A 15,642-nucleotide genomic window follows, 5' to 3' on the forward strand; every position below is an offset into this window, starting at 1 on the left:
AGATGAAAATCACTCTGCGAGTCTGCAGCGTTTGTCCCCGCAAGTGGGACATCGATAACAAAGCACGATTCACAAAGGCGATTCGCGCACTCCACTTACGCCAACAAATGCGCCTTAAAACGAGGACTTAATGCCTCATCCTAATCGCCTCCCGACACGCATTATCAAACGCACGAATGCGGCGGTAACACGCTGCTTTCACTGTGGAATGTAGGTATGTGGGTGATTCTTGGTTCCGCGGACGAGTCTCGTCGCGGGAGACATATTTAAACGTTAATTGAACCATTGAATTATAATTCGCTGGGCTAATCGCGCCGGCGCGATCGCCGTTTCTCGGAAACGCTACGCTACGCTCCTCTAGGCCAAAGAGAAAATCATCGTTGCACCATTATCGCGCGACAAATCTGAGCGTGTAAATGGAACTGAAGATCGGGCTGCCTCCAATTGCTTTACGCGTTTTTTGAATTAAATTAAAATATTATGTTACTTTCTCTCTCTCTCTCTCTCTCTCTCTCTCTCTCTCTCTCCTTCTTTCTTGCATTTGTATTTTTGTTACTGTTTCTCAAACTATTTCAACCTTGTATTCCTTGAGAGGAACATCGGTGATCCCGATCCAAGTCTTCCAGATTTCAACGTTTATCTTCAACTTGTAGGCTGCAAAGTGCCGGAAGACGTGTTACATCACGACATTCTTACAATCTCAAGCCAAATGAAATTCGGCTTGACGATATGACAGACTTTCGGAAAAGCAAAAATGACTTTTGCAAGATACACTCTAGTACAAGATCTCGCAGGGGATGATCGACTCGAGGGCTGACGCTAGGAAGACACTTAGACCGCGAAGATACCAACCAGGATGTATCAGTCCAGATTCGGAGGCGGGGCCGCGATGCAGCAGGTCCTTGACGAAGATGCCTTCCCTCATGTTACCGCACACGTTAAAGCCCAGTCCGGTGAAGTCACGGCTACGCAGACTGACTACGCTGACCCTGGTGGCCTTGGGCTGAAGCAACAAAACGGACGCTCGATTGTTACACGGCTGATGAGGACGCTCAACGGGAGCTGCATTATGGTGTGCATGTGTGCGTGCGTGCGTGCGTGCGTGCGTGCGTGCGTGCGTCTGTCTGTCTGTCTGTCTGTCCGTCCATGTGTGTGTATGTGTATGTGCGAGTCGTGCTTCCCGACGTGAGGACTCGCAAGATAAATGCGAAGCCGAGTACGAGCGCGACCCGAGTCGCCGACGTGTGACGATCAATGAACGGGAATCGCGACGATGACAAGCTAATAAGCCACGGACAAGTGGACGAAGGAGATACGTCATATTCTTATGAAAGAGGACTCATGCCCATTGACGAGTTTCGTCGTCGTGTCATTTCCGTCCGTGTCACAGGGTATCCGGGTACTTTTCGCGGTATAAGTCGCGGTCGCATGATCGTAAATTTAATTCTCCGCCGCTTCGTTAGCCGCGGCGTTATCCTGCCGTGAAAAATGGCCGCGGTGTATCTCATTTCCCCGCTGTTCTTCTCCGCTTCTCGCGACGATACTCCCTTCACTTGGCATTAACGTGCATAAAAAATGGTGAAGAGCAAATTAGCAAGTGTTAGGATGGATAAAGAAGCTGGAGGCTGTCTGGTAACGGCAACGGGGATACCTTGTAACCCGAACGCGTGTCTGTTGGGTATTGTGACCAACCCGGAGGGGGTCGATCTCGGCAGATCTCTGTCAGATTTATCGTCTGTGCGATTTATTTATTATCTTAGCACAAAATAGGGCCGACTGTTAAATGAAGTGACAACAAAAGGAGATAACGTTTCATATCCCCGATTGTAATTTTCAAAACATACACTGAAGAATATTCGAGTAGCAAAGTTCTCGTTCAGGTGACACTCTTCTGTCGAGGGTGCTCGTTGGAAGGAGGAGTTTTGCCTAATGAATGTTAATGGAGAGAAGAGGTTTAATCGTCCGTGTCTGGAATTTACTCAAGTGTTCTGTCGAGAATGAGCGCTTCGTGTACGCTCGGATTGGGTCGTAAGAGTTCATCAATGTTACGTATCGCCTCCGTTCACAGTTCGCCCTCCGATTATCACGCGAGCGGCATTGCGTGACCCCGACAGGAACTGTCGGCGCGTTTGATACTTCCTCGGCTTCGCAAACGCGGGATTTATCGTCCAGCCCACACAAAATAACTCGGTCGCTCGCCGATAATCCTCAATTAAAAGTCACCGCGCGACTAGCTGTTGCGCTGAGACACGGGCTGTATATTTGCACAGATAACGTTATTATCGGATTACGTTAGTTATATCGATTCCACGTGAAAAGAGTCCACGTGAAAAGAGCTAAGCGCCGAGCCGCTGAAACATGTCCGTTATTTTTAGGAACGACACGAGAGACGGCTCTCGAGCCATTGATCTGGATTCGCTCAAACGACCAAATCGCACTTATCTCCGACGAGCGGAAGAAAAGTGACTCGACGAGTCGACCGAGTAACTGCGAAACGCCTCTGACTAAAACTCATCGAGTAAATCAACATCTTAGGCACACCGTTTAACCCTTTAACGCCTACTGGTAACTATAGTTACCAGAAACGCACTTAAGAACCCATAACTTAGTGAAAAAAGGAGATGTTTTCGTTTTCTTTGCACCAGTGTAAAGATGAATTCTTCTTCTAAAAAATAGTATATAGATTGTATGTAGATTCGGTTTAGTCTGTTTTTAGCTCAGTTTTAATGATAACATGTTTTGTCAAATTCCAAGTTCCAAGGCATAGTTAGCATAGTTGTTACTGACATCTAGAAGTGCACTATAAATGAATAGATTGGTATCTGTTATAATTTTATACATTTGGAAGCTTTCTCAGATGCGAAATGTGAAATTGAAAGAATACAGAAATTAAAAATGGCGAATCCAATATGATGGACATGAAAATAAAAAAATCAACCTATTTTCGTGAAACCTGGTGAAACCTACACTATTTTTTATGCGACGAAAAATGAAGGGACGACTGACTATCTAAATGGTGATCTATAAGATATTCTTCTGAAATAGTAAGCTTGACGCTCTGAATGATAAACTTCACTCACAAATATAGTAAATTTTCAGCTCAAAATTGTCAAGCTGACTATCAGAGTTAAGTCGTATAGATTACCCTTCATTTTTCTCTGTATAGGTTGCTCATTTCGTATATGTTTTTAAGATTCAAGTCATATTTACCAATAAACAAAAAACGAACGATAAAAAAAAACAACTAACGAAACTAACAAACGAAAAGCGGAAACTTCATGTATTCATTTATTATTTTCCATTCCGGGTAAATAAAGATCAAGTTCTGAATATGAACTTTATGTTTCGAGGAATTTTTCCAATCATTAGGTATGATTATTAGGTAAAATTATTAAAACTAAAATAAAAATTTAACCGATCAGGCGTATTTTTCGCTTCTGGGAGTAGTTTCTACTTGGAAAGGTAGTTTTTCGTAGATTTTTCGTAGACAATTCTGATATTTTTTTTTTGGTTATCACTACTTATAGTCTCAGTTCAAAAAAACTCAAATTTTATTCTTAATTAAACACTTATAAAAAGTCGGGCGTTAAAGAGTCAACTTCCCGCGTTTCGATCAGATTAGCGTCTTCCTTGCTTCCGCACGTCGTAACGTTCGCTCTATTTTGATCGCCGTCTCGTCGCCGCAGGTAATGTGAAGCAGACTTGATCGGAGAAGATAAAGGAAAGCGTAGAATCGTTGAGAAACGAGAACATAATTAGTTATACGCGACGGACGCGGCGATTATGTCTTTCCGTCCAGCAGAGGCGAATGATCAGACGAAGGATCTTACTCCGACGCAGGAGTCGTCGAGGGTCCGGCGCTTGTCGCTGCGGATGGCCGAGCCGAGGCCCAGGGAGGTCCAGGGTGTGGACCATCGCGTGGAATCTTTGGCGGGTGTGTCGCCGGGCACAGCCGACAGCGGCCTCTCCGTGACGCGGCCGACCGCAGGCGTGGCATCCTTGAAGCAAGGATTGTCGAAGGCGTACGCGTCCTCGACGATCTCAGGGTCCGTCACCAGCACCAGGTGCTTACCTGTGGGAACGGAAGGTTACGTGATCGATTAGGTCAGGACGGATGGTCGTAAACTGTCACTGACGAGGCGAATATATTTTCATGACGTCGTGAGGAACTTTATGAAACAACGCAGACGCAGGAAATGATGGAAGTGTCTGAAAGTGTCTGAAAACCGAGCAAACGTTGTTTCATAAAATTCCAACGACCACAATCGTCAGATTCCATTCGAGAGAAATTGTGGAATTCGATGTTTGCGGGCTTTGTGATAAATATTTTGCTTATTTCTCCCCCGCTATTTTTGTTTCTCTCTTTCCCGCAGACTTTTGATATTCGAAAGACGCTTAATGATTCAACTTTAAACTGACGCAAATATCACATCTCCGTTGATCGTGCGACGAGACTGCCCTTCCGCTGGCGGAATCGTGCGGTGAATGTTTGCGTAGTGATGTTCGCGTTATATTTGATCAACAATGATCCAATGAGAGAAATATTCATAATACACAAGTCTGTCAGCTCATCGGCTCGCTATCGATCACATGTTTCATTCGTTACATGCAACATAGATGTTACATCAAATCATGCACGAAGGACCAAATTTGCCGGTGAAATATGAACGAGGCAGAAACTCGGACTGAAAATACCAGCGTTCCGTCAGAGTTTATCAGATCAGTCTGGATCCTTTAGACTGGATTCTGATAACCTCGACCGGAATTTCTGCGTCATTCGTATCTCGCCAGAAAATCGTTTCGTTCGATCAGAAATTTTTCCCCACGTGGCTCCGCACTGCACGGCCGACGTAAACAAGAACCCCCCCCCCCCCGTGAAAACGGAATCGAAACGGGACGAGGCTATAGCTTTAAATGGAACTTGATTCGAAGAAATGCAAAACCGACGTTTTCTCGTCGCTCGTTGCGTAAGCTTCTCTCTCTCTCTCTCTCTCTCTCTCTCTCTCTCTCTCTCTCTCTCTCTCTCTCTCTCTCTCTCTCTCTCTCTCTCTCGTTCCCCCGCGGCTACGGCCGCTCCCGTCTCTACGCATCGCGAAAGTCCCGCTCTTGCACCGTCGACGTCGCCGTCGCCGTCGCCGTCGACGGCGTTCCCACTTTGTTGCGGCGCATGAATGGAATTGGAATCGCGATGTGAGTCATTTTATAGCGCGAGCGCGCCGAGTGCGTACTTATAAAACACCCGCGCGACGATCGCGCATCTCCGCACGGCGATTACGCGCCCATATACGGCGTACCGCGGCGTATCGGCAGGAAGGAAACGCATTCTTCGAAACCGCCCATGTCCCGCTATACGTATCCGATGTCAATTCGCGAGCTGACCGTATTCAGTCATACGTTCCATGGACACGGCTGCCGGTCAGCCGGTCGCGTACTTCACGCGCGTGTCAGAGTTGATTATTTCGCGCGCGAGTTGTATCTGATCCTCACGGGGGGGGGGATCTCGTCCTTCATGAGCTAGGTGCGCTGCAAAAGAGGAGCCGTCGGGATAACTCGCGTCGTGTCGGACAAACTCGATTTCGAGCTGGTATGGTCGGTGGTATGGGAGGTTGCGATATTTTGCTGGCTTCCGATTAGAGGAATTTCCCCGTGTGTCTTTGTGATTATCAGAAGATAAATTTTCTTTAAAAATTTTTCCACCCGATGCGCGTTTCGGGATTCACCGAGGCGAAAGCGTCGCGAGCTTTCGCCTCGGCTGTAATTGTCCTGATTCTTTCGGCAAATTTGTCGCGTTCCTTCGGTATCTTGCTTGTGTAAAACAAGCTCGACATTCTATCCTAGCGGAGCGATCGCACAGCTGACCCAACACGGTAATGTTTGAATTTATCGCTCGATTCACTCAACACTTCATCTCAGAGATAAAATTGCTCGTGTTACACTAATGGGTCTAAGGCTGATAAATGTTAAAGCCTCGTGTACACGAGCGACTGTTGAAATAAACCAAAGGAAAATACGACATCCGACGATATCTTTCTCCCGATTTTCGGTAAATCGCGCAAATCAGTCGGCGCTTGAAGTCCGACCAACGTCGAGCGTTAATCTCGCGATTTCTCAACGGCAGAGAAGGCGAAGAGAGAGACTCGGAGCGTCTGGAATGCAAACGCCGGCGTGCGTGGATATTCATCGCGGATTTCGTCGCGGACGATGCATCAAGAATGCAAGCTAGTCGGACTTTTTCCTCCCGATCGCGCAACGGCCAGTTTTACAAGGATGTCCCGGATTTTTCCCGCCGACAGGCGTGGCATTCCACGAGTCGTTGCGCCGCGCGTGCGCGCTCCTACGCATTTTATTTATTTACCGTCCGTATTCGTACGTGTACATACGCACGCACGCACACATATACGCGCACGTTCAGCTCCCGTATAACACCGTATACGAGATTAGTCGACGATTCTCTCTCTCTCTCTCCCCTCTCCTCTCTCCCTTCGTCCTTCCTTCTCTGTCGGGCACATTACATAACGCGCAACCGGGTGAGCCGATCGTGCTCGGTGTACGCAATCGGCGACGTCTTCGAGAAGGTTCGCGCTCGCGGGAGAATCGACGGAAAAAGAATGAAAGACTCGGGAAAGAAGAGCCGCGTCGACGAAGAGGCTCAGCTGAAAACTCGCGGCGCGATCCTGAGAATCCCGCCGAGTGCGAACGGAAAAGAAAGACCCGACGACGTATCAACGTTGTCGAGCAGCATCGCGATTTTCCCGACGCAGCTGTGTGTGTCTCTCGCCTCGCCGAGGAACAGGTGGGACCTCGTTCAGCCAGCCGCTCGGGGATTTCCCTCGGGAGCGAGGAAAATCGACCGACGAATTTCTCGCGCTCTCGTCAAGCCGGCAGACTCTTATCGCGCCTGAGGATATCGCCGTAGAATTAGGAATGCTGATTTTTTGCCGGTCTCGGATTTGAATGGGTTTGATAAGCCGACTTAGCTGATAACGACGGCGACAGAACAACGCTACTTTGCCTTCCGACTTCTTTCTCTTGTCTTCTCTTCGTGCCGGCCGCTCGGAATACGTAACGTTTTTGCGTGTTACGCAGCCCATTGAGCGCCGTTGCATGCGATTCAGCGATGTGTCAGCATACCAAACGCGCATTCTGTTTTCCATATTCACGCCTCGAGCGACGAAATTGACCGCTAATTGCACCGCGGCAATTGCAGGCGTGTGCGTCTGGCATACTTTTCACGCAACCGCGCGAGTCCGCAGCGAGGGAATACGCGCCGAAGGAAACGCCGCGCGGACTCGACCTCGTATCTCTCTCTCTCTTTCTCTCTCTCTCTCTCTCTCTCTCTCTCTCCCTCTCTCTCCCCCTCTCTCTCCTTCCCCCCCTCTCTCTCTCTCTCTCTCTCGACAAGATTGATTCGAATCTCAGAGAGACGCGCGAGGTTCAGTCGAACCTGAGGAACGCGCGAGAATGCTGCTTATCGATCCCTCACATTTTCTGCCTCGTGCTGATTTATGCTCGAGGATCACGCGGAATGCCAAATCCAGCATAAATCGCGCGTTTAGTTTCAATCGCCGGTCACGTGAGCATTCTTCTACTTGGAAAGATGAGAAACGGCTGATTGGAAGAAACGCGCATTTTTATCGATGCTTTCCAACGCGGCCTCTGGTCGAGCTTGAAACGTCCCACGAAGAACGTCCTCTGCGCGTTGCAACAATTGCCTAACGACAAAGATGAAAATGAGACATGTCGTAAAGCAGCGGCGAGGAATAATAACTCGCGCGGCGCAGACACTCGCGTCTCTCGTCGGCTCGCAGCAGCTCGATCAAGAAACGCGCAATTTTTCCTCGGGACCGCAGCGACGACACCTCCCGGTCGCGGAGTCGCCGCTTCGTCAAGAAGCGAAAAGGAAGATTTACAAAAATACAATTACACGCGAGGATCGTCGTAACGGGGTTACGCGCTGCGTCGTACGCAGTGCGCGTAAAATTCCTCGTTCCACGGCGATGCGATACGGCGTGGCCGTATAAATGGCCGTAAAGGCCGCCGTCGCGGCTGACTATTATCTTTCTCTCTCTCTCTCTCTCTCTCTCTCTCTCTCTCTCTCTCTCTCTCTCTCTCTCTCTCTCTCTCTCTCTCTCTCTCTCTCTCTCTCTCTCTCTCTCTCTCTCTCTCTCTCTCTCTCCGCTGCGATTTCTTATCGAAACGTCATCAACCGGCACGGAGAGACGGTTGGTTACATTACGCCTATGCGAGAGACGCCAATGGGCGCATACCATGGGCGCCAAGGTGAGCTGGCTCGCTCTCTCTTATCCCGCACCTTCCTCTCTTCATCTTCCTCCGCCTCTTCATCGTCTTCTTCTTCTTCGTCGTCGTGAGCTTCGAGTCGTCGCGCGATCCGCACCCCACCATTGCTCGCGTGCTCTTATCGAGGACCGACTGATCTGCTTTTCGTTTTGTCTCGGCGGTTCGACGCCGAGGGTACGATGGGCTGCAGATGACTTCTTTCCGGAAGGTATTCCCGGTCGTTGCGATAAGTATTCGATAGATCCTGGGCGGTAATGTGAGACGAGGGAAAAAAGAAAGAAGCTCGACAGCACCCGTCTATCATCGGCCACGGTGTGGGACTTTCCCCGGAGACGCGTTTATGTAGGGGAGTTCAAAGGAACGCAAGGGATGGATCTATACATCGCTTGCGATTCCTTCTGAGCTCCGTGAAGCGTGAAGAAACTTGTTCGCGGGATTATATTGTTATTGGTGGCAAGATAAATTTGAGAAATTACATTCTGGTGTATAATAGATGTTTGGGAATATCAGCGCATCAAGAAGATTTCATTTAGTTAGATTAGTTAGATTAGGTCTGATCGGGTTCTGATTGGGGTGAACTTTGATTTGTATGAAGATCTGTAAACTTGTGTGTAAAATAATATAATAGGAAATTTAACAAATATTTCCGAGTGTTTCTCTAGAAAAATTTTAAGTCTCCTCTTGAAAACTTCTTTATACATCTTTTTCTAAGGCTTGTTTTGTCGATTACCGCAAAAGTGGGACTTATCGGTATCATTTCCAGACGTTTACCGTATTCCTTAAGACGTGTAATTCTTGATGGAAAACACGCGTAAATACACACAATGAGTAAATGTGTATTTTTCTGTTTGTTTAAATATATGTATTTTTATTTAAATTCTGACATTAGATTCTTCTTCTCGCGACTGGACGATCATCCAGATTACATTTCTGTCACTGTGCAGCAATGATAGAGACGTGCGCAGAGTGTTGAACGTTTCCTCGTAAGGACCACTTGTCGTTGACAATTAATGTTGATCATTTCTGACTATGCAATCGTGTTAGTCACTCAAGCGCCACGATGAAAAACGAAAAGGTCACGGACTGCTCGCGCGTCCGTAAAAGGATCGTTAATAAATGCCTCAGCTACACGGAGAAGAAAATATTTGATTGAATGAAAGAATTTTCGGGTGAAATATCAGCGATGCAGAAATTCCGCTTGAAGCTATACAGTTAAAATTATTAGGACTTTTAAGTTCGACAGAATTGTGGTGTTTTCGATTAAAATTGCCTCCCACTGACACGCGCTGGCACTTCCTTGCGCTCTTATGAGCTCCACTTTTATCTCGTAAAACGAGATTAACGAAAACAGCAAAACTTACTTATTTTTCCGACTTGCAATAAAAATTCGACCAAACGATGTTGGCCAAACGTATTTGGATTATAGCGTTTATAGCCGATCAACGTGATCTCAACACCGAATTCTCTCGTTTCCTTTGTTCAAACAAACGTTCAGGACTAATTCGTCGCGCGATAACAGCAACTTTCTCGATTGCTTGAGCGCGCAGGAGAACGTGTATCGCGAGTACCGTGGGACACTCGGCGGAATTAAAAGAGACGCGTGATTGTTGCTCGCGGATTCCCCTGCGCGATTAAAGCGCGCTTGGTTTATAATGCATACGAGAAATATATCTACGCGCCGGTTTCGTGACGCGCGGCCATTCGCAGCTATCGCTATAATATTGTGACGAGGTCGAGGACATCGTTAAGATAACGATCTTTCGCAAACAGTAACCCGGTGTAATCCGTAGGTGGAGGAGGAATCTCGCCGAAAGCGCGTGTTGCTGCTTCGGTTTCGTCGCCAAGGCCGGCCGATTGACAAAGAGATGTCGCGAACCATGACACTCGCGGCGAAAATTGACGGGATGAGAAAAAATACGAGAGAAGAATACAATTCCGCTGGCGCGACTGAATCTCCCGCTGTCTGGGGAAGAATAAGGAGCGCTCGGAAAAGTTGACTGCGGCGAGAAGGAAGTTTCCCTAATTAGCCTAGATCGCATTTTCACAATCATCATCTCGAGCAAGTTTTCTCATTCGTCTGAACGTTCAGGCGAATGTCTTCGGTCGCGATAACAGAGACCGCCATTTCTCGTCACACCGGCGCGAATTATACGAGACCGACCTCGAATTAAAATTATCAGCGCGAACATCGAGAGAAAAGCTCGAAGCGTCACGGATTCCACCCATCAGCCTTCTCTATCGCGGGAAGCGCGCACTTCGGGGTTTCGGACCTGCCGCGGCGCGATATCTTTCCGCAAATGAATAATCAATCGGCGTGCGTAATTGCGCGATTACGTCGAGAAATATCCGCGGAATAGTCGCGCGCCGGCGGCGGCGGCAGACATAATTTTGCCGGCGTGAATCATGCAAACTGCGACTCTTCGGGAACGCGTCCTTGCCGATACAAAATGGTGCAGCTTTCCGTTGAGTTGCGTTGCAGTTTCAGCTTCATTAAAGCATATACTGGGTGTCGGTTAATACCAGCAACGCGATCGAAGCGAGGTGACGGTGCTCAGATTTTCTTTTCGACGAGAGCCAAGCGACACGACTTTGCGAAATTTCCGACAGATAATCGCGACGATAAAAAGAGTTCACTCGTAAAAAAAGCCTTAATAAAAACCGCTTATTTTTTATACAAGACTTGTCAACAGCTAAAACTGCGAGTACGAGTGACTTGATACTCGCGGAGCTCATTTTTACACGATTGAATCGATCGCGATTTATTTGGAGGAAAACAGTGTCACGGTGCATGCTCTCTCTCTCTCTCTCTCTCTCTCTCTCTGCTCCGACCTGAGAGAGGGGGACACATCCGCCGGTGGTGGATCGTGAAAACTAACTCTCATTAGCCCGACGCAACCTTCCGTGAATTCACGATAGAGAAGAAACTCGAGCGGTGCAGCACGAGCGAGCGATTCTTTTCACACTCCAGCGATCTGGTATTTAGGCGCGGACCTGTCGTATCGAATCGCATCACATCGCATCACGGCCAGTCCGTCTTTCGTCAAGGTCAAGTCGGACCGGCCGAGGTCACTCGTGGTTCGCGGAGGGCGCGGGGAAAGCGTACTACACGGTAAACATTGGTATGGTCGGTGTACGTGACGTGCGTCGACTCCGTCGTGAATTATTCCCCACCGCGTGGTGAAAACGCATGTAAAATGGCCGAGGCGAAAGTGGTAAGGCGTAATGTTCGTTGGATCAGATCCTTTCGACCGTGATGAATGATTTCGAACAGGACGCGACTTCTGCAAAATTGCGCGTCCGGTAATCTCGGCAGTTCCGTGCGCGTGTTTGATCAAAAGTGCAGATTATTGGCATCGGTTTGGCGAGTAAAGGTCGCGCTCGTTCGAGAAAATTGGAACGAGATTATCCGGCCTCGAGGTATTGATTATTTTCGCGAATAAAATAAATGACGTCCGCTCGCGATAATTTTTCGATCATCCAACGACATTTTTTTTTTTTTTTTTTTTACTAAGACTACGCGCGCGCTTCGTTTAGCTTTTATATACTATATTAAAAAGAACACAACATTTGCATGATAAAAAAATAACTGCGGTTCGAATAAGTAAATTTTAAAGTCAATCAGTTCAGTACTGCTGCAAAGAGCTGTAAAATCTCGTGAAGTTAAGTTTAACCGCGAATAATCACGAACTGTCAAAATGCACGACAACGCAATGAAGTAAGGCGCGACAACCAACTATAGCATCGCGGAAAAGAGGCTTCAACATTTCGATACGAATTCGATACATTTGATCGCCTTTCTTGGAAATTTTTTTAATATAGTCGGCAAGAAGAATACACGAAGAATTTCGATACTTCAGAGGAGTCGCGTGTCTCGAAGTGTCAAATCTCGATCCTACACCCCGTATCACTTGTACCTTCACAAGGATTTGTGAATGTAACGGAGCTCTGCAGAACAAAACTTACACGGATTACTTGCGCGATCGTAAGTTTCAGATACACCGAGCCTCGCATTAAACGCTTATTATCAACACGGGGGTGATTGCCTTGTCATTTACGATAGATAATCGTTTCAATGAAAACATATGGATTAACGTTATCTCCTCCGATTCGACGATCACTCGTCACACTTAATAGTCACCCGGTTGACATGCACCGCGCGATAGCGTGCAAATAACGAGATAATACCGTTGATTCGCGGTTGATCGCCGAGCGTGATCTTTCGTCTCATTTGATCATCTTGTTCTTCAGGGTCGATGTAGCGCGCGAGCCTCGTTCCTCGCGACAGAAGCGTCAGGATGCGGCGCGAGGCTGGAGAATTTCGCTCGCGCGTTTCGCGCCCGCAGCTTCGCTCATAATTAACGATCGACTTCTCGATCGAACAGTTGCGCGCAATCAAGCGGCAAGGAGCGGAATTTAGGCGAATATTTTTCTCGCGAGCGAACTCGCTCGCGCTGCATCGCCCACGCTGAGCAACGATCGCCGCGTCTGCTGAGGACGATAATCCTGAGGATCAATATTCTCACGATATGCCATCGAAAGGGAGAAAAACGAAACATTACGAACTTTCACACTTGGCAAAGATCGTCGCTAAACGTCGTCGCACGCGCCGCGTGCACGGCCTGGCCTCGACGCTCCGAGCCTGGCTAAACGATTCCGGCTAATTTAATAATCATAGCAATCGATGCGGATCGGCGATCAAGCAGGTTAGGAGGAACGTCTTGGAATCAGCTCGAGCCGTGACGACTGCGCTCGCAGAATAAATAAAGGCAATCACTCGGTCATGGAACGTATAATCAATTCTACGCGCGGTAGGCGCGCTATTACGCGCTAGTATGGCGTGCGTGTCTGAATCTTACACGTCCAGATACGTCCGCGATCGCTTGAAAATAAGAATAAACAACAAACAAGCAAGCAAGAAGCAGCAGCAGCAGCGGCAGCAGGGATCAGAACGATCCTCATTTCCGCAGCGATCGCGGCGTGAAACGCCGCGATCGTCCCGACGTCGAGGTCGCAGCCTCGCGGAAAGCGAGACGCGATACCTCCAGATTCGCGAGACGATGATAAGACGGTAGAGGAGGGGCCAGGGGGTGGTCAAAGCGAGTACCGCGCGACAGCGATAGTGGGGAATCACGGCTCCCGCCGATCGCGGCAACTCGTGAGAGAGCGAAGTAACGCGTTCTCACCGTTGCCGGACGCGGTGCATTCGATAATGCACCGGTTCGCGCTCGCTACTATCCGGCATTGTACAGCGTGCATACAGCAGGCGTCTCGGATTCCTCGGCAGAATGACAGCGCGTGGGGTGCCAGGGGGGTGGAGGGCGAGGGGGGAGAGAAGAACGGGGTATGCAGGGGCGCCGCAGGTATGTATCGCTGGAGAGATATTACAGGTGGGAGGATGCAGAGGATCGCGACTCTCTCTCTCTCTCTCTCTCTCTCTTTCTCTCGGCTCGGCACGCTCGCTCGGAGGACAGGATGAGGACGAGGACGAGGGGGAGGGAGGGAACGCGCGGCGCGCTGGGAAGGGGAATGACAACAGCCGTAATTATGCAGAAATGCGAGGCGTGGCGTTCGTAAAAAGGTGCCTCAAGTGAAGTCTATATTCGTGCCCCTGTCTCTCTCACTCTCTCTCCTTCTCTCTCTCTCTCTCGAGCACAGGCTCGAGAGCCTGACTCGCCTCGCGCCGCGGCACCGCGACGACTGCGATCGCGCTGGGCGCAGCAGGGAGTTTAAATATTTTTCGCGCTTGGCCGCGGACGCGGGATGACGCGCGTCGGCGTGACCGGCGGGGTGCAACGACGCGCAACAAACGCGAGTTCACCCACTTTCGGCAGAGGAACAAAGAGAGGGAGAGAAAAGGGCTGATTCCGCGTTTCTATTTTCAGTTTCGTGCGGGTCGACTTCTTGTCCTATTTTATCTCATTTTAATTTTTATTCCATTTCGAACTTTGTCTTCGATTTTACATCGACTTGTTTTCATTTTATTCATTTAACGATTGTTCATTGTTCTCGATATCTTTTTGCTTCTCGGTTATGTGACACAACTCTCGTTCTCCGTTTTTCGTCATTCGTTACATTTGTTCTCTTCGATCGTGCGATCGTATATTCCATTCCGCACGAACATTAGAAAGAAACTCGGAGATCCGGTCCCGCACGTCGCGGCGATTTTCAACGGACTGCTATCTTCGTCGCTTTGCACCTCTTGCCTTGCATTACACAGCTATTTAAGACACTTATATAAAGAACTTGTGCTATTGAGGCTCGGATCGTAAATCACTTCCGACGAAGATAACAGACGTTTATTTTCGTCGAATACTTTGTGGAAGGCGTGGATAAGCTACTTATTGGACACGCCGATCGCCACGTTAATAACGGCAAATATACTTTAGATTAGACTCTAATGAGAGCCGAAATCGCGAGTGTTGGCGCGTAATTAAAAGTCCCTCTCCTCATTTCGGCAATGGCGTAAATCTCAAAGGGACACGCAAATGTTAACGTAAATGTACGTAATATTTCACGCATTTTTGAAGATCAATTTGACAGAGGCGAGAAAAAGCTAAATTTTCGATTAAAGAAAAACAAAAAAAAAAAAAAGAAAGAAATAGAAAGAAGATACCAATTTTCGAATTCCAAACTGATATTCCGTTCTTTTTTTCACTGAGCGTCTCAGTCGTCGCGACGATGATAGAATTAGAATGTGAATCGGAAAGGTATGGCATTTCCCTATCTGACGTCGAGGAAACGCACGGCCGTCACCGGCGAGACTTAGCGCGGGCGCGATAACGCGTCATTATCAACGCGTTTTATTTACAATGGAGCGTACATCGCCAAGGTGTACAAAACATCAGCGTTGCTCCGAGGCTGCCGCAGCGTCTATTTGTTGTGCCACTGTGTAATGATCGGCGGCGGCGGCATTTGATAAAATATCAATCGCTGACACCTGAATTATTTACATCGTCGCGCTGCGAGCGAACGATCGCGCGTTCGCGCCGCGCTTTTACGACGCTAGACGCGGAACTAGTTTAGCTGGGGACCGACTTTTGCACGGTCCGGCAGATTTTGATAATGCTCCAGAGTCGCTCTCACGCTGAGTGAAAGTCGCTGGACAATGCGATATGCATTCGCCTTTTTTCTCTCTTTCTCTTTTCATTCTCAATATTCCGTCGGAAAGGGAGAGGCAAAGCAGAGAGGCGACCACTCTCCGGGAACTTTGGCAGGCTCGGCAAGTGTCGAGCCTGTTCTGAAACAATTTTCGAGTCACGTCAACGAGAGGAGTCTCTCGCGCGACATTCTTGCATTCGAGACACGACCGTGTCGAGCCGAGGCCGCGCATCTTCGTCGCTCCTG

General features: G+C 48.4%; 1 protein-coding gene across 1 annotated transcript in view; it reads right to left on the minus strand.

The window, feature by feature from the left end:
- LOC105182923 (uncharacterized) overlaps positions 1 to 15,642 on the minus strand; it is a 36,029-nt gene that overhangs the window by 4,484 nt on the left and 15,903 nt on the right. Inside the window, exons 2-3 of the mRNA XM_011140726.2 lie at positions 3,831 to 4,072; positions 853 to 1,003 (exon numbers count right to left, since the gene is read on the minus strand). Coding sequence (XP_011139028.1) covers positions 853 to 1,003; positions 3,831 to 4,072 — 393 coding nt within the window. The remainder of the gene's footprint in view (positions 1 to 852; positions 1,004 to 3,830; positions 4,073 to 15,642) is intronic.

This window comes from Harpegnathos saltator, unplaced genomic scaffold (genome assembly GCF_003227715.2).
Source record: "Harpegnathos saltator strain DR-91 unplaced genomic scaffold, Hsal_v8.6 scaffold2, whole genome shotgun sequence".
NCBI classification, from domain to species: Eukaryota; Metazoa; Arthropoda; class Insecta; order Hymenoptera; family Formicidae; genus Harpegnathos; species Harpegnathos saltator.